Below are 24,950 nucleotides of genomic sequence, written 5' to 3'. Positions count from 1 at the left end.
GACTATAGTTGAAAACTTCCCTAACATGGGAAAGGAAATAGACACCCAAGTCCAGGAAGTGCAGAGAGTCCCAGGCAGGAGAAACCCAAGGAGAAACCCACCGAGACATATAGTAATCAAACTGACAAAAATTAAAGACAAAGAAAAATTATTGGAAGCAACAAGGGAAAAACGACAAATAACATACAAGGAAGCTCCCATAAGTTTAACAGCTGATTTCTCAGCAGAAACTCTACAAGCCAGAAGGGAGTGGCATGACACAATTAAAGTGATGAAAGTGTGGGCTTCCCTGGTGGCACAGTGGTTGAGAGTCCGCCTGCTGATGCAGGGGACACGGGTTCATGCCCCGGTCCGGGAAGATTCCACATGCCGCGGAGCAGCTGGGCCCGTGAGCCATGGCCGCTGAGCCTGTGCGTCTGGAGCCTGTGCTCCACAACGGGAGAGGCCACAACAGTGAGAGGCCCACATACCACCAAAAACAAAAACAAAAAAACAAAAAACTTCTAGAGGGGCTTCCCTGGTGGCGCACTGGTTGAGAGTCCTCCTGCTGATGCAGGGGACAAGGGTTCATGCCCCGGTCTGGGCAGATCCCACATGCCGTGGAGTGGCTGGGCCCATAAGCCATGGCCGCTGAGCCTGCACGTCCGGAGCCTGTGCTCCGCAATGAGAGAGGCCACAACAGTGAGAGACCTGCGTACCGCAAAAAAAATAAAATAAAATAAAGTGATGAAAAGGAAGAACCTACAACCAAGATTACTCTACCCAGGAGGATCTCATTCAGATTCAAAAGAGAAATCAAAAGCTTTACAGACAAGCAAAAGCTAAGAGAATTCAGCACCACCAAACCAGCTCTACAACAAATGCTAGAGGAAATTCTCTAAGTGGGAAACAAAAGAGAAGAAAAGGATCTACAAAAACAAACCCATAACAATTAAGAAAATGGAAATAGGAATATACATATCGATAACTACCTTAAATGTAAATGGATTAAATGCTCCAACCAAAAGACACAGGCTCACTGAATGGATACAAAAACAAGACCCATATATATGCTGTCTACAAGAGACCCACTTCAGACCTAGGGACACATACAGACTGAAAGTGAGGGGATAGAAAAAGGTATTCCATGCAAATAGAAATCAAAAAAAAGCTGGAGTAGCAATACTCATATAAGATAAAATAGACTTTAAACTAAAGAATGTTACAAGAGACAAGGAAGGACACTACATAATGACCAAGGGATCAATCCCAGAAGAAGATATAACAATTATAAATATATATGCACCCAACATAGGAGCACCTCAATACATAAGGCAACTGCTAACAGCTATAAAAAAGGAAATTGACAGTAACACAATAATAGTGGGGGACTTTAACACCTCACTTACACCAATGCACAGGTCATCCAACCAGAAAATTAATAAGGAAACACAAGCTTTCAATGACACAATAGACAAGATAGATTTAATTGATATTTATAGGACATTCCATCCAAAAACAGCAAATAACACTTTCTTCTCAAGTGCACATGGAACATTCTCTAGGACAGATCACATCTTGGGTCACAAATCAAAACTCAGTAAATTTAAGAAAACTGAAATCATATCAAGCATCTTTTCTGACCACAACGCCACGAGATTAGAAATCAATTACAGGGAAAAAGATGGAAAAACACAGATGCATGGAGGCTAGAGAATACATTACTAAATAACCAAGAGATCACTGAAGAAATCAAAGAGGATATCAGAAAATACTTGCAGAAAAATTACAATGAAAACACGATGATACAAAACCTATGGGATGCAGCAAAAGCAGTTCTAATGGGGAAGTTTATAGCAATACAAGCCTACCTCAAGAAACAAGAAAAATCTCAAATAAACAATCTAACTTTACACCTAAAGGAACTAGAGAAAGAAGAACAAACAAAACCCAAAGTTAGTAGAAGGAAAGAAATCATAAAGACCAGAGCAGAAATCAATGAAATAGAAACAAAGAAAACGATAGCAAAGGTCAATAAAACTAAAAGCCAGTTCTTTGAGAAGATAAACAAAATTGATAAACCATTAGCCAGACTCATCAAGAAAAAGAGGGAGAGGACTCAAATCAATAAAATTAGAAATGAAAAGGAGAAGTTACAACAGACACCACAGAAATACAAAGCATCCAAAGAGACTACTACAAGCAACTCTATGCCAATAAAATGGACAAATTCTTAGGAAGTTATAACCCTCCAAGACTGAACCAGGAAGAAATAGAAAATATGAGCAGACCAATCACAAGTAATGAAATTGAAACTGTGATTAAAAATTTTCCAACAAACTAAAGTCCAGGACTAGATGGCTTCATAGGTGAATTCTATCAAACATTTAGAGAAGAGCTAACACCCATCCTTCTCAAACTCTTCCAAAAAATTGCAGAGGAAGGAACACTCCCAAACTCATTCTATGAGACCACCATCACCCTGATACCTAAACCAGACAAAGATACTACAAAAAAAGAAAATTACAGACCAATAGCACTGATGAATATAAATGCAAAAATCCTCAACAAAATATTAGCAATTAGAATCCAACAACATATTAAAAGGATCATACCCCATGATCAAGTGGGATTTATCCCAGGAATGCAAGGATTCTTCAATATATGCAAATCAATCAATGTGATACACCATATTAACAAATTGAAGAATAAAAACCATAGGATCATCTCAACAGATGCATAAAAAGCATTTGACAAAATTCAACACTCATTTATGATAAAAACTCTCCAGAAAGTGGGCATAGAGGGAACCTACCTCAACATAATAAAGGCCATATATGACAAACCCACAGCAAACATCATTCTCAATGGTGAAAAACTGAAAATATTTCCCCTAAGATCAGGAACAAGATAAGGATGTCCACTCTCACCACTATTATTCAACATACTTTTGGAAGTCCTAGCCACAGCAATCAGAGAAGGAAAAGAAATAAGAGGAATACAAATTGGAAAAGAAGAAGTAAAACTGTCACTGTTTGCAGATGATATGATGCTCTACATAGAGAATCCTAAAGATGCCACCAGAAAACTATAAGAGCTAATCAATGAATTTGGTAAAGTTGCAGGTTACAAAATTAATGCACAGAAATCTCTTGCATTTCTATACACTAATGATGAAAAATGTGAAAGAAAAAATTAAGGAAACACTCCCATTTACCCTTGCAACGAAAAATAATAAAATGCCTAGGAATAAACCTACCTGGGGAGACAAAAGACTTGTATGCAGAAAACCAGAAGACACTGATGAAAGAAATTAAAGGTGACACAAACAGATGGAGAGATATACCATGTTCTTGGATTGGAAAAATCAATATTGTGAACATGACTATACTACCCAATCTACAGATTCAATGCAATCTCTATCAAATTACCAATGGCATTTTTTATAGAACTAGAGCAAAAAATCTTCAAATTTGTATGGAGACACAGAAGACCCTGAATAACAAAAGCAGTCTTGAGGGAAAAAAACAGAGCTGGAGAAATCAGACTCCCTGACTTCAGACTATATTACAAAGCTACAGTAATCAAGACAGTATGATACTGGCACAGAAAACAGAAATGTAGATCAATGGAACAGGATAGAAAGCCCAGAGATAAACTCAGGCACCTATGGTCAACTAATCTATGACAAAGGAGGCAAGGATATACAGTGGAGAAAAGACAGTCTCTTCAATAAGTGGTGCTGGGAAAACTGGACAGCTACATGTAAAAGAATGAAATTAGAACACTCCCTAACACCATACACAAAAATAAACTCAAAATGGATTAAAGACCTAAATTTAAGGCCAGACACTATAAACCTCTTAGAGGAAAACATAGGTAGAACACTCTTTGACATAAATCATAGCAAGATCTTTTTTGATTCACCTCCTAGAGTAATGGAAATAAAAACAAAAATAAACAAATGGGACCTAATGAAAGTTAAAATCTTTTGCAAAGCAAAGGAAACTACAAACAAAACGAAAAGACAACCCTCAGAATGGGAGAAAATATTTGCAAATGAATCAGCAGACAAAGGATTCATCTCCAAAATATATAAACAGCTCATGCAGCTCAATATTAAAAAAACAAACGACCCAATCAAAAAATGGGCAGAAGGCCTAGATAGACATTTCTCCAAGGAAGACATACAGATGGCCAAGAAACACATGAAAAGCTGCTCAATATCACTAATTATTAGAGAAGTGCAAATCAAAACTACAATGAGGTACCACCTCACACCAGTTAGAAATTCTACAAACAACAAATGCTGGAGAGGGTGTGGAGAAAATGGAACCCTCTTGCACTGTTGGTGGAAATATAAATTGATACAGCCACTATGGAGAACAGTATGGAAGTTCCTTAAAAAACTAAAAATAGAATTACCATATGACCCAGCAATCCAACTACTGGGCATATACCCAGAGAAAACCATAATTCAAAAAGACACATGCACCCCAATGTTCATCGCCACACTATTTACAATAGTCAGGTCATGGAAGCACCCTAGATGCCCATCGACAGATGAGTGGATAAAGAAGATGTGGTACATATATACAATGGAATATTACTCAGCCATAAAAAGGAACAAAATTGGGTCATTTGTAGAGATGTGGCTGGATCTAGAGGCTGTCATACAGAGTGAAGTAATTCAGAAAGAGAAAAAAATATATCGTATATTAATGCATATATGTGGAACCTAGAAAAATGGTACAGATGAGCTGGTTTGCAGGGCAGAAATAGAGACACAGATGTAGAGGACAAATGTATGGACACCAAGGGGGGAAAGCAGCAGGGGGGTAGTGTGATGAATTGGGAGATTGGGATTGACATGTATACACTGATGTGTATAAAATGGATGACTAATAAGAACCTGCTGTATAAAAGAATAAATAAAATAAAATTCAAAAATTCTAAATAAATAAATAAAAGATATGACCTCAGGAGTGTCTATAGCATTCAGCTGATTCATCTATAAAACTGTAAATCAGGAATCCACCTCTAATATTTTTTTCCAACTCTCACATTTTCAAATGCCAGACAGCAGCCTCTGATACTGTTACCATGAAGAGCCTTATGGGGCTCTTTGTACCTGAGCCTTATGGGGCTCAGGTACAAATTCAAGTGTCATTCACACAGACGTGACACTTAAAGCAGTGAGTGGTGAATTTACCAAAGGATAATGGGCAAAGAGAAGGTTAGAGGACCAAGATAAAATTTAGGGCCACACCCATGGTCAGGGGAGAGAAGAAAGAAGAGGAACCACCAAGGAAGTAAAAGCATTATATGGAGAGGAAGGAGGAGAATCAGGATGGGACCCTCCTAACTGGGTCATCTGGTCAATCAAGGAAGATGGAAAATGGACAGAGGAAACTGGATTTGGCACTTAAGATAAGACTGCTGATCTTTAAGGGAACACAGTTAGTGATAAGCATGACTAAGGAAAACCAGCCCACAGATCCGGGCCACACTGAGAACGAAGAGGCAAGGGGAACTCCACGGCACCAGGTTCTCATGTGTAGCATTCCAGGTAATATGCCTGATGTCTGGAAGTAGGTAAGTTTGACAAGATCAAGAAATCCAGGTGAAAAGAACTGAAGCTCCTTAGAAGAACTGGATCAGCGTGCTCACCTTTTGGACCCACTTCACACCACTAGAGTCAGCTGGACCAAAGAGAGGTTGGACCCTGCCCATCTCAGGATCCATTTCTTGCTTCTAATGGAGAAGAGAGTTCACAGTGATGAGGCCTAATTTAGAAAAACCCTGAGTGTATCTCAGCCAGTGATTGGTGGCCCAGTACTTTCTTCAGAAACAAGGAAAACAGAAAAATAATTAGGAACAAATGGAAGTGATAGAGAGGAAGGGGGGACTGAGGAAGAAGGAGGGTAGAGGCCGGCTCTTTGCAGTGACCCTGAATCCTTGGGTGACCATCTCCCCACAGAGATGAAGTGATGGAGCCATGATGGGGAGCAAAGTCCCCCTGGAAGTGAGCGGTACTTTCCTCCCCACCTCATTCTATACCCAATAATAAACTTATATCAGATAACACACACGTTGAAGGCTGTGCTGTTGGAAGCAGACCCAGGCCTTTGAGAATCCCCTGAACCAAGGCATGAAAAACATTCTCTTCCTTAGCACCTGTAACACTCTCCCAATATGACTGTTTCTCTTAAAGCCATAGGCGTCTGTTTTCCACTTTGCTCCTTGGAGACAGAGACAGGACTATGATGTATGATGTTTTCCCTCATCTCCTGCTATGTGCTCTTTTAAGTTTCTGTGACGGCTCTTTTATTCTTTTCTCCAAATGGTGACTATGTATGACCACCCACCCCCGCCTCGGGTTGATGCCTGGGGCACAGACTTAAAAATGGGAATGTTTAGAAGATGGAATGTTCTTTAACCAGTATTGTTGCATCTGCTATTTTTGAAAAAGATCTTTCTACAGATTTCAAGCCCACTTTGCTGGTACAATAGAATTGATCAGATAGAATCTCTCTTTGAAGATGCGGAATCGTGTTCAGCCTCAGAGTCATCGTGTGGGTCATCACTGACCTCAGTGCTGTGGCCGTGGGACAAACACTGAGGACTGGAGCCAGAGGACTGGCTCTGCTTAGAGCTGTGAGGTTCAGGGCAAGTTGCTTAAAAACAACACCCCCAAGACTCCAAGTCTCAGTTCCCTTCTCTGTAAAATGGGGGATAAAAAAGCAAATCTACCTACTTCACAGGACCATGTGAAGATTACAAAAAGCCTCCGTGAAAGCATTTGCATTAACCTAAAACACTCCACAACTGGAAGGATTTTATAGAACTAGAGATAATCACCCTGGGGCATGTGAGATCAGACTAAATCTTGAAGAGACTGGACAGGTGAGTTTGACGTGTTGGCTTATAAAAGAAACCCCCCAGTTGGGCTTGACTCCTTGTTATTTATCTCTTTGTCCTACCAGTGCTAGGAAAAAAATAAACTGAAGTTTCCACTCAAGTTGCTTTTCAGTTAGCTTGCTGGTGTCCCCATATAACAGATAAGGAAACCAAGACTTAGAAAGTTGCTTGTTTTTTAGTGACTTGTCCCAAATCTCACAGCTACAAGTGTAAGCGTCTGGATTCACACCCGAAATGAAGGCCTGCACAAACAGGCATCTGGAGCTTCTATTTTCCTAATGGCCTAAAGTAAAGAGTGTGCACAGAAAGGAAAATGAGGGAGTATCTGAGCCAATGCCTGGTGGCAGGACCCAAACCCTGAGGTTACGGCCACCATGCAAGCTCCTGGCAGAGCTGCCCTCAGGAGAGGAGCTCATTCTGATGGGAGAAACCTGAATGGGGACCTGGGTAGGGGTGCTGCTTGTGGATGCTACACTGCGGGTGGGTGTGTGGGGTGCCCTCCAGTCAGCCCCTTCAGCAGCCTGGGCCAAGGCCCTGGGCAGACGGAGGCTATCATAACTCAATTCATGAGTCAACAGAGGGAGAACTCGGAGCTCTGTGAGAAACAGACAGGGCAAGTCTGTAGAAAAATTCTCTCACTGGTGGGAGAGTGGCCCCGTGGCTGACTGAGACCACCAAAGACCATGCTGGTGACCAGGTCAGTTGCCGGTCAGGCTCGCGTGGGTGACGTCCCAAGACACAGCCTGGGACAGGAGCCTCCGTGGATGACGTGGCCATTTACGACTCCTGTTATTCACACACTTCCTTCCATTAAGGGACGGACGTGAGTTACACGATATTATTATTGCACATTAATTTTTTCCACTCATGTCATTCTTCTGCTCCCACCAGTGCCTGTTTTTGAGTCAAAAGTTTAGAATCTAACTTTGGATCTAAGCTTTTCTCATTATTCAGCCCCTGTAAAGATAAGCCCTGTTTCCTCTCTAGCTACAGCACCCCCTGCCCTGAGAGGACGCACCGTCAGGCACTGGGTACCTGCAGAGGCTTGGCCAGCAGACAGAAGTGGGCCTGAGTGCTGGCCCTGACTTTCCCCACCCCTGTGACTTGAGAATGTCATTTTGTGTCTGTGTTGTTAGATGAGAAAAATGAGAATGCAAAGTCTATGGAGTCATTGAAGGGACTACATGCAATCAGGCCACGCTTTGTAAGTACCCACTACATGGTGGTGGTTGTTTTTAATAAATAGTGAGATGTTTCCATTAAAAACAGGACAGAGGACGACTCTTCAAATCTCAAGGGACTGTAACTTTTCTGTGCAAATAATGCCTAACTGTATAAGAATTGTCATAGAATAGGCTGCCCATTCTCTCTCTCTCAAAGCACTCAGGATTTCTGCCACACCCACAACAAGGCCCTCTGTTGGCTTTCCCAAAACTTTTTTTCTTGAAATTTGGATTTCCCATTATTGTTTATTACCCCTCCCCTTTCTAACCTCTGCCAAAGCCTCCTTAACATTTCCCTATCTTTGCAGTATAGTTGGTTTTTGTTGATGTTGTTCTTAGGGAAATTTACATTTTCCTGTTAGGAAATCATGAACTTTGCCAGACACACATGAACAAATCAGTTTCCCATTCACGTTCTGCTTTCCAGGGATGCCGTGAGAATTAGTTAGATGAAGTCTGCAAGACAGAGCCTGCTCTTGGAGAAATAGGATATATTAATATCACATTTAATGGAACACTGTTTTCACATAAGGCAAGTGACCATGACCATCTACCTGTTTCAAGTTGGCCCGACTCTGCCATGGGGACAAGTCTGACGGACTTGGTCACCTGTGGCGGCTGAACTCCCTAGGCACACACAATTCCGCTCACCAGTTGCCAAGTTTCTGATTAGCAATAGTGTCAGATTAGCAGCATTATTTCCCCAGATGTGACTAACAGAATGCTAAGAAACTCACTCGGATTTCCCTGTCAACTTTGTCTCTACACTGCCTGTCTTCCCCTCTCACCATTCTGCCAAAAGCAGAGGTTTTATTTTCCTCTGAGAGAAGAGACTGGTTCTATGGTGGAAATTAAAGCATCCTTGAATTTCTTCCTAATTCTTACAGCGTTTCCTTAGGCTTGATTACCAATATCTGCTAAAGAACTGAATGACCTTATAATCCCAAATCCATTCCATAAAAATGGAAGTTTGCTGTAATGCAAAACCAGGTCAAATAGTGTCCGCGGCAACTATTAGTACCTGTGAAGGCTGAAAACATAAACGTAATATTTGGACATGACTATTCTTTTACCATTCTATTAATGGCGTATGTTCATAGAAAGTGACATAGCATTGGCCGCAGTGATAATTACATAGCGTGATTTTTTTTTTTTTATTCCTGTCTTCTCCCTTGTGTGCTATTGTACCTACAACTCCAGGCTGAAAGGAAACACCTTCCAGAAATTGGCAGTTCTCAGAATAGAGGAGATCAGGTCGACTTGGACAGCCAAAAAAACCATCTTCGTGGTAAAATACTGCACTTTACTTCTAACTAAAAAAAAAAGAGCATAATGAGCTTAGTCAAGGCTATCGGAAGGAAAGCATCGCTGGCTCTGAAAAGACAGGCTCTGAGAAGCTGCTGCTAGCCCCAAACTCACTAGCCTGGAGATCCCACATCCCACATGCGGGGCTGGACTGAGCCTTCCCCTCCCGAAAAATGAGGTTTCTGTTTAGGCCTCTGGATGCTATATCAATTACTTTCTTTCCTCCTTTTTTCCTGCACTTTTACTCTCTTTCCTGACACGGCAAGTGATACCAATATATCTTTTTTTAAATGTTAGTTTTGTTCTTCTCTTGGTGGAGATGAGGACAGGAGGGGGCCGTGAATGATGTCACCAATCTCGTAGGTGACAGCTCGCCCACGTCTAGGAAGCAAGCCCTTCTCAGAATTGTTCCCAAGGAGCTTTGCTTTATTCTGTTTCCTCTATAAGCTTCTGACTTCGCTGTTGGGAAATTTGAACTCTTGATGGTATGACTATAAGGAAAACATTTTCTGTTTGTTTTCTTTTCTTTTTATTCTGGGTCTGCTATAAAATCTCTTTGCAGGTCATTGTGTTTTCATAAGGAAAACCCAAGCTCTTGTCTAGCGGTCCTTCTCCTTGTTCCTGTAGGATGGAGGCACTGGGAAGGTTTCCTGGTACCATCAGGAGACATCACTGACCTAGCAACAGCTCCCTGTGGTGGGTGCATGATGACAGCAGAGAAATTGTGAGTGGAACAGGGTTGCCGAGAGTACCTATACGGGCAAGCCCTCAAAGGAGATTTCCAGTAGGACCCTTTATCTCCAAAGGAGATTAAGGTTCACTTCAAAGCATGACAGTTCTAGCCAAGGTTTTCTCAATAAAGCCACCAGAGCAGACAAGAGGAATCCTATTCTCTCGATGTAATTGGAAATGTGATCCTCAGTATGGTGAGGTGGGAGGAGCTATTTTTCAAACTACACGTGACCTCACCCACCCAGAATCACCACCCTTGAGGAGAAATGCCACCTATGAGAGTGTGCTACATACATGATGGTGAGGAGGTTAAAAAAAAACTGTTGGGAACCATTAGAATCAGCTGCAGTGTGTGTGTGTGTGTGTGTGTGTGTGTGTGGCCCGTGAGAAAAATTATTCCCAGCCCTCAGACTTTCCTAAAGTATGAACAATGTTAAGAGATCCAACATTTGATTTGGATTTGAGATTTTAAATTTAATGTGACATATTAATGAAAGCAATGTGTGCTATTTACTCAAATCATCGTTTTCTTCAGAGTAGTGCAAGATTCAGTCATGGATAAATCAGGAGAGTACTCGGGACTCGGAAAGAAAAGGGGATCAACAATTAAAATGGGGGAGAAACAAAAAGACACGACTCACAAAAGAGTTATTTGTGAGGCAAAGGATACTGTTTGGGGGAAGTATTAAAAGCTCTGGAAAGTCATAAACTCTATGAAGGCATAATGGTCACATACTCTCTGCTCACCTTCAGGGCACTGAAGGAAACTGCAATGTGTGTAGAAGGTACTGGAGCCCCTTGTGGAGCTGGGCTGGGGGGGTGTCCTGGGGTCCTGTGCACCTCATCACTGAGCACGCTTCTTTCCTGGTGACTGAATGTCGTGTCATTTAATGGCATAGTGCCACTTGATAGTATTTGGATGTAGCTAAGTTGTATTGTTCATGCATGTTAATTCAGGTGAATTGAGAACAGCAAAGAATGGGCCTAACATTTTAGTGAGTTCCAATAATACTGGTTTTAGAAGGACCCACATTCTTCCATTTAAAAATTTTCTCTGAGGGCTCTAAAGGGTCAAGCACACTTTTTATAAAGGTGAGAACATATTCCCAAGCAAAATGAAAAAAGTTGTGGTACAAATGTGAAATTTTTCCTGAAATCTAGGGACATGGAATTATGAGGATTCCACGGAAGCTTCTGGGGAGCTACCATTTATTGAGTGCTTGCTACGTGCCAGAGCAAGTGCTTTACAAATGTTGTTGGGTGAATGAATGAATGAATGAATGAACAAACTTATTGAGTACTTACTAATATTTCCACCTTGCCAATGAGGAAACTGAGGTTTGGAGAGGTTGTAAGAAGCCAACCCACCTAATAAATGTTGCAAATAGAATTCAAACCCAAATCTTTCCAATTCTAATTTATGCAGTGAGGGAGAGATTCAAAACAGAATGCTGGGACCAATCACATATCATAAACCCCTCTCCACCTTGGGCCAGCTGATGAAGATAGCTTTTATTTTTCTCCTTGGGGTCCCTAATGTCCCCCAGTGAGTGCCAATTCATTTTCTCACGTTACTCATCTCTTTTACCCACAAAATTCTGGTTGAAATTAGTCTTCATGCTTAAGAGCTTCTAATGACATAGAGAACTGGGAATAAATGTTCTAATCTTTTTTAAAAGCCCAGACAGAAGAGAATATTGGCCCCAGTGGTCAAAACCCAGACAACTCCAGTTTTGATGGGACAGCTCCCAAAAAGTTCAGATGCTTCCCTGAACTTATCCAAACCTTGGGCGGTCTCCTGCTTTTCCGGAGGGAACATGCTTGGAGGATGAGGCACCGAGTTTGAACCCCATGGAGAATGCCCTCTGTGGGGACTCTTGGGTCTTATGTGAGGTTAAGTGCTGATTGCACATCAGGTCGCCATGGTATTGCTCCTCTGGAGAAATACAGACTGGCTTTGTTGTGTCAAAAATTAAATATCAACGACACCGAAAGCACTGGAAGTTATGTTAGGGGAAGTCATCAAACTTCTGTTCATAGTCTTCATTTATTAAGCATGTGGCTTCTGCCAAATACTTTCTTAGATGCTTCACCTGTTATTTCATTTAACCTTTTCAACTAACCTGCAAAGTAGTTGTTCTCTCCGCTTAGATGAGGAAATGGAGGCCCAGGCTGATTAAGCAACGTACCCAGAGTCATATGACTTGTGGGTGGCAGTCAGGATTTGAACTGACTCTGTCCATCTCCAAAACTTGTGCACTTAACCACTCTGTGACGTCCCCTGACCAGCCCAGAAGGACATGAACAAAGATTAGATTTGTGGGTAGGTGTGTACCTTAGCTTTATTTCCATTTGACTGCAGCCCCCCCCCTGGTCCATTCTGGAAGCAGGGATGGAAGCAGGGGAGTTGGCAGGCACCTCTGGTTCTCATGTAGCCAACGTGGGCGACATGGCCAGACAGCTGGGCAGAGGCTGCTGGCTGCAGGCCAAGTTAACGAGCTCCAAGGAAAAGCAAACCATCAACTGGCTGGAACTTTTGAGAGGGCATCAGAAAAAGCTGGACAAGATAGACTAAGAAATTCATGGATGATTTTAGAAATCAGGAAGAAAAAAATCGACACGCAAGCCAATTCCATAAATACTAGAATCTCATAGAATCATGAAAAGTCCCCCTAACTTGGGCCTGACTTAAACTGTGGTCCCTTCACTGTAGTAATTCAAACTCAACTATTTATTTTGGCTTCTGTCCTCAATGACTTGTTCTAATCGAAATGCTTTGATGAGATGTACAAAAGGAATAGAAATATGATTGAGAAGTCAGAGAGTAATTTCTTGGTTTAAAATAATTGTGAACATAAACTTTAATCTTTGGCCATGTTATAAGGGCTATCTTTGACTGACTAGGACAAAGACTTTTACGATCTTATTTGGAAAAGCATTTTTAGTTTCCGAGTGGGTGTAAATGCACCCGAACACCTTACACAACATATTCCCACCAAAATGCCTCTTATTCTGTCTATAGATCAATGCATATTTGACTTCTAAAACTTCATTTCTTGGAGGCTTCTATAACAAGACATGGCTTATAAAATGCTAAGTTTTACTTCATGCTGAGTTTGAACAATATTTATGGGACTTGGGCTCCTGCTTTTCCTACAAGCAAGCCAACATGTTTCTCTCCTGCTATATGGGAAGTACCTCTATTGATCTACATAAACTTCATCTCTTTGTGGTATGCTTACCTGAATTGGATATTACCTTCTTGAAGCCAATAGTAATGGTAAATAATAAGTGTTAATATTTATTAAAATATTAAAGTATGACAGGTACCCTCTAGCAGAACTGGATTTAAAACCTGGCCAAGCTACTCGACCACCTGTAATACCATGGGCAACTTACTTATCTCTCAAATCATCAGTTTTCTTATCTACAAATTGGTGATAATAACACATTGGTTTGTGCAGAGGAGTCAATGAGATGACATATGTTGTATTAGTTTGCTTGGGCTGCCATAACAAATACCACAGACTGGGTGGCTTAAACAACAAACATGTATTTTTTCACAGTTCTGGATACTAGACCTAAATCAAGGTGTCAGGCAGGGTTGGTTTCTTCTGAGACCTGTCTCCTTGGCTTGTAGATAGATGTCTGTCTTCTCCCTGAGTCTTCACATGGCCTTCCCTTGTATATGTCTGAGTCCTAATCTCTTCTTTGTAGATGGAGACCAGTCAGGTTGGATTAGGGGCCATCCTATAACAACCTCATTTTAACTCAATTACCTTTTTACAGAATCTATCTCCAATACAGTCATATTCTGAGGCAGTAGAAGTTAGAATTTCAGCATATGAATTTTAGGGGGAAAACAATTTAGCGCATAACCTAGGTGAAATACCTAGGTTCCCTTCCCCCCACTTCCAAGGTTTGGTATAAAGAAGACACAGGGCATGTAGCACCGGCTCCTTGAGTGGATTTTTCAGGTTCCTTGACAAAGATACTAAAATGAGATGCCCACTGCTGCTCCTCTAAAGGTTCAGTTTAAAAACAGAGGCAAACTGGACTTCACTGTACTTCTCAAAAAGTATATGTCAAGGTACAAAGAGGAATTTTAACGCCAGAGCTCTGAGCTGCCATTGATTTAATTCCTGGTTAAAGGCAAGCAAAAAACTGCAGTGATGATGACTGTGATGATGATGTGACAGGGTGATAATAGCAGCTATCATTTACTGAGGACATACACATATGAAGCCCTTCCAATGCATCCTCCCATTGGATCTATTACAGCAACTTCTACAAATGGCTAGCTGTGTGTGTGGTCTTTCAAATATACTGAAGATTTTTTTTTAAAGAAGAAGACATTGGGAATGTCTACGTGTAAGAAAGGGTAAAATCAGTGTTGATTTCATGAGAGGACTCGCCAGCCCGTATGGTTATTGTCACTCTAGCCGTAGTTCTGCTGATATTTAAGGACAAACGGATCATGTCTGGATTGACTAGAGAACGCTGACTGACATCCACTTTGGGAACTGGAGCACAGCGCTTCCTTTACCAGTGCTCGTTGGCCTGGAGAGCTTGAGGCAGCCTGCCTGTGAGTGCTTCTTTACCTAGCACTCTGCATGCAGCCATGAAGACAAAGAAATATCTGTGGAATAAATCCACTGGACTCCGCTCGTGACTCTATGCTTTCAGGATCGGCATGGCTAATGGCTCTGATGGACTCACTGATCAAGCAGCTCTGTCTGTGCCCCTGTTATGGACACTCAAGAGACCCCCAAGAACACACTGCTGTAGAATAAGGGGGACCACCACTTGGGCCCTTTGTAATTTATTCTCAAGTGCTTTGGGGCTTTTGAGCAAGAATCTTAGTCATGTGAACATATCCACAAAACAATTGCTGGGAAAGCAGAAAAACCAAAAGTTGAAATTTCAAAGTTTTTACTTAAGGGCACTTCTACAGCCACCTCCCAGGAGAGACAGATGTGGCGGCTGCTGGGACAGTGATGGAAACACACATTTTGAAACGTTGCAAGTCATAGAACATCCGGGCCACGGTGATGGATTCTGCTTTGCCTATTTCTGTCAGAAGAGACAGGTTGCCTTTGTCTCATTTAGTTCAGTGCAACCACCTATCAACAAGGGTCAAGTAGGCATTGCTTTTGGTAACTCTTCCAGCTTGAACAATGGCATAGGGGAGAGAGACACATGCAGGGCGCACACAGAGAACTGCCTTCCGTCAGCTCACTTTCTGGACATGCTCAGGCCTGCGGGCAGGGTTTTGAGTTTCTGGCCTGCTGTCAACCCCATTGAGCAGCAGCCTTGGCTGGGTCATACACAGCATTTTTTCTGTCTGAAGGATGACCTGGTTAGCAAAGGACAAATAGTAGAGTTCCCAAAAAATAATTAAGTCTTTGGACCCCTTTGTGCAAACACAAATCTGTGTGAGGTTTTCTGGAGCGAATGCGGCAGACTGCATTCCACAGGCCAAGAGGCAAAACACCACGCCGGTCTGTCACCCTTATTCTGTCCATAAATAGCACCAGGCCTTTCTGAAGCAATGGGACAGTGCATCAGGCAGACCCGTTTCTGGTACCAGCTGGATGGTGGCTTTAACTAACCGACATGCAGGTGACAAAGACCAACGGGCTAGACAGAGGGTGAATTCAGTCGAACCTCAGTATGTTGGACAAATCACTTAACTATTCTGGGCCTCAGTCTTCTCAGCTCTAATGTTAGGTTAATAACTCTTTTCCGTAAGGTTATCCACGTAACACATTCACCGAGAACCTGCCCTATGCGTAGTACCGTGCTAAAGAATAGTGGTGAGGATTAAAGGAAACAGTGTAAGTGAGGGCCCAGCAGAGCAGCTGCCTCATAAAATGCTCTCCGTAAATGCTGTTGACTATGGGGAGGAACTGGGAAAAAGGAAGCCTTGGGCCCGAGTTCTTTGAAAATGTGGACATTTATCAGATTTCTGAATTTTTTATGAAAAATATTAAAAACTGCTTTCTTCTATGGGAATTATGAATAAGCACCAGAAACAGACAACCAAGACCCAGAGAATTAAGACAGGAACGGTTAGCTCTGTTCCAGCTTAGGGGCACCTTGACTGAGCTTTCACATATGTGAATAGACACCCAGAAGAATCTGTGGCTTTGGATTTAGGTTCAATTAGGTAAAGAGTGGAGGAGAAAGGTGCCAGTGGGTCAGGGGAAAGTGATGAAAGGAGCAAATGAATATTACAAGGTAAAGTATAGGAGCAATCTTGGGAACAATCTAACAGACATGTTTATCCTATGAGAAGTCTCAGTGATTTCAGCGGTTGGCTGGAGGGAGGGGAAAATTGAGCTAGCATTATTCATGCTCCCAAGTTCAACTCCAGCTTCTAACAAAATAGACAGTAACTGGTATTGCCACTTCTGGTCCTCACAACCCCCAAGGTCAAGGTCTGGCTGGAATTACCCAAAGGATTGCAGATCAAGCCTGGAAACTTGTGCATTTAAGCTTATTCTAGAATGTACGCTCCATGCAGAAATGAATTTTTCTCAATCTAATTTTAAGAAAACCCAAACTTAATAAGAGAAACTGAGTGCTTTAGATAATCCTCTACTTTTTTTCTCAAAAGAAGCATTTCTGGGCTTCCCTGGTGGTGCAGTGGTTGGGAGTCTGCCTGCTAATGCAGGGGACACGGGTTCGAGCCCTGGTCTGGGAGGATCCCACAAGCCACAGAGCAACTGGGCCCGTGAGCCACAACTACTGAGCCTGTGCGTCTGGAGCCTGTGCTCCGCAACGAGAGGCCGCGAGAGTGAGAGGCCCACGCACCGCGATGAAGAGTGGCCCCCGCTCGCCGCAACTAGAGAAGGCCCTCGCGCAGAAAAGAAGCATTTCTGTGGCAGAGACCAGCCAATGGCACTAATCACACCTATCTCAAGCCCCAGGTTAGAAAGTAGCTTTTATTTTTCTTTAATAGAAAAACAGAAATTCTTTTAAATGACTATTTACCCTCTAGTTGCGTTTTTCTTGTGTTTCGTGATTTCTTTTGGCATTATGCTGCTCCACTAAGGGGTTAACAAAGATGAGTTCCCCTAGTCAAGTCAGTGCTTCCGAACACCTCCTGGGTGGGGACTAGAAATGACCAGTCAATGCCAACATCATTCAACTACCTGGCACGCACCTCCCCAAGCCAGGCCCGCCCACGCTAAAATAAGGAATTGGCCCGCACTCAGGGAAAATCATAGATGCATTTCTTCTTCCAGTGATGTATGTCCTAGAAGTCAAAGGGTGGAGGTTGAGTATGGAGAGCGTAGGAGAGAGGGTGAGGCGTGGATGAGACAGGAAAAGCAAAGGCAAACCAGAGCATTTGATGCAACCAGCTTGTGAGGAGGAGAGCCTCCAAATGCTGGAGTGTCTTCCATGTCAAAGACTGATATTCAGGATGAGTCCAATTTTAGCCCAGGAGAAATAAATCAACTATAGGGCAAAAGGTTTATGGAGAAAAAAAGTATCATTCCAAGTATGCGATCTCGTTCACATCCAAAAGTTCTAGGTCGACACAATGAGGAACTAATGTGGGAAAAAGAAAGCAGCCCGGCCCCAGCGGCTGTCCTGGTCCTCATACCACGGACATCCTGGCCCAGCTGGTGGGCAATGGGAGGGATGCTCTGGCCTTGAACCTCTTGATGCTTGGGGAATGTGGGGTGGGGAGGTTTCTGACTTGTATACCCTTTAATTAAAGGGAATACGACCTTTCCTATGATGATGTTGTTAATAAAACATCTCAAAAGAGAATAGGGATGTGCACAGGCTTATATATTATCCAAGCTCTGTGGAAAGCAAGAGGGCTTGGAACAGTAAAAGCTTGTTTGCTCATGCGGCTCTGAGTAACTTAAGGGGGGAAGAGCTCAGAAAATAATTGATTAGATGCCAATTCACATAGCTCACTTAGTCTGCTTTTTATTATCAGTATTTCTTTAAAAGGCTAATAGATCCTGTTCTTGACAAGCATGAAGCCAGAAGGTGGGCTCCTATCCAGTGTTTTCATTTTTCAGCCCTCAAGAGGCAACGATCAGATCTTAATATTGAATGCACAAACCACACTCACTGTGTGAACTCTCTAAGAGGGCTCCCCACCTAAGGATAAAAAAAGTAAAGAAGTTTTATTGGAAGGATTGTAAAAGGAAGGGGGAGGAGCACTTTGGGTCTCTTTGGGCCAACTGATTAGGGATGAGTTGATTTTCTTATAACCACTCTAAAACTGCCCTCCCTGGGGGAAGAGAAACCTGAGAAGGTTGGACTTCAGTGATTTAATTCCTGCTCTATGAATAGCCAGACCTGGGTTGGAGAGGAGCAAGCATAAGTCAACCACTGAAAGAGCATTTGCAAATTGAGCAAAGTCCTGTGAATCTTAGTGTAATAGCTGTGAGCAGAATTTCTTTCTTCCACATCTCATAAACTAGAGCTGAACTTAGGAAAACATGCCAATCAACAGATGCTCTCCACAGATTACACGATCTGAAACTGATCTACAAGGAGCCAAACACGATTAAAATGTGCTTCCAGTCATAAGTTCATGACAATGCTTCTCAGAGGCATCACCCTGTCAAGTGAGCACTGAACACATTGTATTCATTACAACACAGTCAAGATCGAGTTGCCACACATGGCATCTGTGTTCGCCATGTAACCAGCCTCATCACAGACTAAATGTGCAGCCCTGACAGCATACCCGGAAGCAGAGAATGGGATATTATAGAAACTGAGGAGCATTATAAGAGCCGATGGAGATCAATTAGGATTCTGTATCTTACTATGTTTCTTAGCAGTGTAGGATTTTCTATTGTGTTAATGTCAATATGGCCATATCTCCAAAAGATTGATCAGACTGCCGATGCAAGTTTTTTGGGCTGGGTTATTGCTTCTTTTAGCCTTGGCCAAATGGTAGCTTCACCTATATTTGGTTTGTGGTCTAACTATCGACCAAGAAAAGAGCCTCTTACTGTTTCCATTTTCATTTCGGTGGCAGCCAACTGCCTCTATGCATATGTCCAGGTTCCAGCTTCTCATAATAAATACTACATGTTGGTTGCTCGTGGATTGGTGGGATTTGGAGCAGGAAATGTAGCTGTTATTAGATCATATATTGCTGGTGCTACCTCTCTTCAGGAAAGAACAAGTTCCATGGCAAACACAAGTGCATGTCAAGCATTAGGTTTTATTCTAGGTCCAGTTTTTCAGACTTGTTTCGCACTCATTGGAGAAAAGGGCGTGACATGGGATACCATTAAGCTGCAGATAAACATGTACACAGCACCAGTTTTACTTGGCGCCTTCCTGGGAATTTTAAATATTATTCTAATTCTTACTGTATTAAGAGAACATCGTGTGGATGACTCAGGACGACAGTGTAAAAATATTAATTTTGAAGAAGCAAGTACAGATGAAGTTCAGGTCCCCCAAGGAAATATTGATCAAGTTGCTGTTGTGGCCACCAATGTTCTGTTTTTTGTGATTCTGTTTATCTTTGCCCTTTTTGAAACCATTGTTACTCCATTAACAATGGATATGTATGCCTGGACCAGAGAACAAGCTGTGTTATATGATGGCATAATACTTGCTGCTCTTGGAGTTGAGGCAGTTATTATTTTCATGGGGATAAAATTACTTTCCAAAAAGGTTGGCGAGCGTGCTATTATGCTGGGAGGACTCATTGTTATATGGGTTGGCTTCTTTATCTTGTTACCTTGGGGACATCAGTTTCCCAAAATACAGTGGGAAGATTTACATAATAATTCAATCCCTAATACCACATTTGGAGAAATAATTATTACTCTTTGGAAGATTCCAAGAGAAGATCAGAATGAAGGACCAACTGGTTGCCCAGTTGAACAAGCCTGGTGCCTCTACACCCCCATGATCCATCTGGCCCAGTTCCTCACATCAGCTGTGCTAATTGGAATAGGCTATCCATCCTGCAATGTTATGTCATATACATTATATTCAAAAATTCTGGGGCCAAAACCTCAGGGTATGTACATGGGCTGGTTAACAGCGTCTGGAAGTGCAGCACGGATTCTTGGACCTGTCTTCATCAGTCAAGTGTACGCTGCCTGGGGTCCACAATGGGCTTTCAGCCTTGTGTGTGGAATCGTGGTGCTCACCATCACACTCCTGGGTGTGGTTTACAGAAGACTCATTGCTTTTTCTGTAAGGCATGGAAGGATTCAAGAATAACCTAGCTAAGACTGTGGTGGAAAGTACTTGCTGTGTGGAACTTTGTCTTTTAAGGCTCGCTAGATGATTGCTAAGAGTCAGTTTCCTATAGTCAGGTTGTAGATATTGCATATGTTGAATAACAAGAACATTGAATAAAATAGGGAATTCTGTGTGTAATTATGAATAGCAAGATAATATAAAAATTCTGGATCATAGTTTCCTTATCTCAAAAAAGAAATAGTCTTCATATGACATTTTTTGGGGGGTGGCATAAAGTCATGAGTGAATAGACAGTGGTCTATAAATGTGAAGTTATACTCTTAAGTCAAACTGCAGAGGCGTCATTAAAATAACGAGAATATGCAGTGAAATCATAAGGAGAGTTCTGTATGAATTACCTGTAATAGAATGAAATTATAGAAATCTTTTACCTAATAGAGGTACTTTTATTCACAGCTATCTCCTTTTTATTAAAAAATGCATTTTCTGTTATTATAAAGTTTTCCTTATGAAGTAAAATCATGACTTAAATTTTATACTTACCATGCCTGCCATCCTCCCTTAGCTTCTATAAGTCATGATTTTTAATACTACACTTTCCATCTTATTTTAGTTCAGGATCTTACTAATTAACCCCTAAGTTAATTGATGTGTATGAATAATGCTCATATTTGAGCAATAAAGAGGATTAAGAGATTAAGATGGATTTTGCTACCTGTAGTACAGATAACTACTTTTTTCTTTCAAGTCCTAATAAATAATTCACTTTAGAAACATAAGCCAGATATGTGTTATTGTATACATATACTGAACAGCAAACTGTTAAAATTATTGGCATTTTCTAATTCCCTTAAATTCTAGAGAAAAACTATTACCTTATTTATTTTTTCTCTCTCAGTAGTGGTAGGGAAGACCCAACGGTTTTCAATCTGTGTCTGCATAGCTACTCAGAACTGCAGAATTTTAAATTTGGATAAGCCCGACAGCCCCAATATAGGCAGGCTAATAAATCTGAGGTAAAATAGCTGTAATCTAACAGTTTACCGAGTTTACTAGAAATTGGCTAAATCACATCATGTACACTTTACTACCTCACATAAGTTGAATGCTGCTAAAAGGGACTAGTACAGAACTATCTATATGGATAATCAGTATTATCCAAAAACGCAAAAATATTTCTAAATACTTTTCCAAATGTTTCCTACTCTAAGTTATAAATATTTCAAATCTAAGAGTAAACACTATAATTTGCACTTTAAAAAAAAAAAATGTGCAGCCCTCTCTCCTTCACAACGGGATTAATGAGTGAGTCTCTGGGTGTGCCCTCGGGGCTTAGCTACTCAATTCACTTACCAGCCCAGTGAATCAAACTGGAAAAGACCTTTTCTCCAAGGAAAAAGACATGCAAGGGCATGGATGGCCTGAAACCTAACCTCTGGGGTTAGCTCCTGAGATAATCCCAGTTCCTTCTGCTGGCAGAATCTCCCTGTGAGGTGCTGGAGGGGCTGGCAGAGCTGGAGCTCCTTTCCAATGTTTGGCTGGTTAGATAAAAATCCCTTTCAATATATACAGAATAGCATTCACAGCCTAACCTCCAGTATAACTAATGTGTAGAAATGGCAACATGGATGAGTCCAGTCTGAATATTTTAAAAACAAAAGCTGAAAGATTAGTAAGTATTAGTATATGTCTGCCCATTAAAAAAAAAAAGGCAATACACAGATCAGTCTCATAAGTTAAGGGCATTTAATGTTGCCCATCTATGCCATTTTGTACTAAGTGTGAGCCCAAAGTGCTGCCTGGGAGCCATGAGCAGTGGATGAAAACACTGAAGTCCAGGGAAGGCGATAGGTGAGGGGGTAGGGTGCAAACTCAGCTTTTCCCTTCTGTTAGGAGTGAGATGCCACAAACAGCTTTCTCCCCAGAGTACCTCACAAATATATTAGGTTTTTTTTAAGGGAAGTTAATGTTTGAGCCTTGGTACATTTGTTACTATAACCATAGCACAGTCAATGTGAAACCCAAACATCATTGTGCTTTAGTATTCTGCTTTGTCCACCACGTTTTTCCCGTGGCTCTTAATACAGAAGTGCTCAGCCAGGTTCTCACCTGTGTCCACCCCTCAGTGGGATGCCTAGTTTTGAAGGCTGGTGTGTAGTTTGGAAAAGTAGCCATCACACATTTATGTGGAGCTTAAAGAGTTGGCACCATCATGCCAACTACTAGTATTCTATATGGAATAGGCAACATTATTCTTTCTAATGTTTCTAATTTAAACCCTTTTATAGGATTGGGTTTGTCCATTTACTCCATGGTGCCTGTTGTCTTCTCATACTCTTGGCTGACTTGTCTTCGCCCCCTGGACCCTTGGGGACACACTCCTAGCTGGGTGGAGTGGCTTCTAAGAGCTACCAGAGTCAGATTGATTTTGTCCTTCACAGAAAAGTAGTTAAAATGTTCCAATGCAGTTCCTCTAAGAGGACTAGAACCTCTCAAGTTCTCTCCTGCTAGTTTAACAAAAACTCCTGGGTGGACATTGAATACCATTAACAGTGCCAAAAATAGAGTGGTTTTTTATAGGAATTATATATATTCTTAAGGCCAAATGAAAGTCCACTATTTTCTTTTTAGACATTTTGATTAGATGATGTGTGTGTGTGTGTGTGTGTGTGTGAGAGAGAGAGAGAGAGAGAGACAGAGACAGAGACAGAGACAGACAGAGACAGAGACAGAGACAGAGATAGAAAGACAAAGCCCACTGCAGAGAGCCAGATCTTGTCCTGGTCTAATGGGAAGTCCAATCTGTATGTTACTTTTCAAAGGGGAGTAGTGAGAATCCCTAGGATTCACTAGTCTCTTCCAATCTTTATCATTTCACAGTTACTTTCAGAAGTGGCTTCCTAAGAGAACCTCGTTTAAGCCCAGGAGTAAGTCAATATACCAAGAGAAACATTCAAGACCTTGATGCCTTTTGTTTCTAATTTCTTTGTGTGTTTTACGTCCCCCAGAACAGATAAACAAGGGGTGTTCACTAATTAGAGTCAGAAACCTCTCAGTCCAGAATGTCCAGAAAGTCCTGTGTTCTGTTAGCTCTAATATACATGCATCAGCCGTAAGGGATGGCTAATAGTGAAAGACAATAAAATCCCTTCATGTTTTCTGTTTTAGGGAAATCCTGCATGGTTGCACTAGGGTCATAAAAAATTACTAATGTGTTTTCTCATGGCGCTGGGCCATAACATAAGGCCCTGTGCAATGGTATTATGTGCAGCCTGTAATTACAAACAAATGTATTCCACCAGCAGATGAGATGTTATATGAGAAAGTGTGAGAGGTTAGAGCTTGAGCCTTGGTGTCAGCTATGAAGCAGGTCCCTCCACAGTCAAAGACCCCTGAGGCCATGCAAATGAAAACGACAGTGTCTGGGAGGAAGGGGTGGGAGGGGGATGCCAAGAGGGATGAAGTCACCACAATGAGCATCCAGCTTCTCTCTGAATAGGAAATAAGAAAAGACTTCAACTCTGGTGCTATCTGAACATAAAGGAGATGGAATTTGAGGGTCAGGTTGGTGGAGATGAGGGAATCTCATGAGGAGGAGACAGGTGACATCAGTGAATGTCCCAGAGGGATGGGTAACCAAATACAGAGCCAGCCTTGCATCGGCTAGTGAAATGGGTGTCTGCTCCTGCCATCGCTTATCTGACGTGTCCAATGTCAGGTTACAGCATGAGGAGGCAAGTGGTCAACCTAACGCCAAGGTTTGTCACCCACTACATACCTGGCTTGGAAAGACACACTCGGGGCTGCTTTCAGAAACCACGTATCATCGGGATCATTCTGTCCAGATGAAAAGAAATTCCCATAAAGACGTTAACGTGTTTTACCTCAGCTTTGAAAGGAGTTTTTGAGGCTGTGAATGGTGACATTACTCCAAGGGAGTTCCTGTGAAAAGTAGAAGTGTTTTCCAGAATTCTCAGATGTGAAAAGAAAAATCCCATAGGAGTAATACAATCAGATTACTCGAAAACAGTGCATTCACCCAGAAATAGTGGTGTGAAGTAGAAGTACATAGATTAAAAATCCTGGCTCCACCACTCCCTGATTTTGAGCACGTTATTAATGCTCTCCAAATCTTGCTTTCCTCCTCTGAAAACAAGAAGAGAAATATCTGCCTTAATGGTTGTTGTAAAAATAAATCTCCCACTTTAATCACTACCTTTATGCCAACAACTTCCAGGTCTTTTCTCTCCAGCCAAAATGTCTTTACTGAGTTTCACATTCATATACTCTCTCCCATCTCCCACAGGCTCTTCAAAACCAAATGCTCCAAACTGAAATCATCATCTTTCTTCCCTCTAACCTCACAGACCTGTTTTCTCCTCAGTTAAAGATGTTATCACGTGCCACCAGAAAACTTAGAGGTCTCTCTAATTTGTGCGCTCCATCACCATTCTCAAATCAAAAAAATCTCAGCTCTTGCTTCCAGCTTTTTGAAGCTTTCCAGCTATTTCCATCCCTAGTTTGAGAATCACCATTTCATGCCTAGATTTTTGTAAGCATCTCCTGCCCCTAATGTTGGCCTAG

The 24,950-nt window shown here is 41.8% G+C and overlaps 1 protein-coding gene and 1 long non-coding RNA gene across 9 annotated transcripts in view; one reads left to right on the top strand and one right to left on the bottom strand.

Annotated features, from left to right (window-relative positions):
- LOC137203415 (uncharacterized) overlaps nt 1-24,950 on the bottom strand; it is a 685,692-nt gene that overhangs the window by 168,592 nt on the left and 492,150 nt on the right. The window lies entirely within an intron of this gene.
- LOC137203411 (major facilitator superfamily domain-containing protein 8) lies at nt 18,877-21,635 on the top strand. The gene has a single exon (XM_067699521.1). It carries the CDS (start codon nt 18,963-18,965, stop codon nt 20,382-20,384), a length of 1,422 nt encoding a protein of 473 aa, XP_067555622.1. The 5' UTR covers nt 18,877-18,962; the 3' UTR covers nt 20,385-21,635.

The sequence above is a fragment of the Pseudorca crassidens genome, chromosome 12 (assembly GCF_039906515.1).
Source record: "Pseudorca crassidens isolate mPseCra1 chromosome 12, mPseCra1.hap1, whole genome shotgun sequence".
NCBI classification, from domain to species: domain Eukaryota; kingdom Metazoa; phylum Chordata; class Mammalia; order Artiodactyla; family Delphinidae; genus Pseudorca; species Pseudorca crassidens.
The sequence above is the reverse complement of the archived record's forward strand: the minus strand, read 5'-3'. Positions and strand labels throughout refer to the sequence as shown.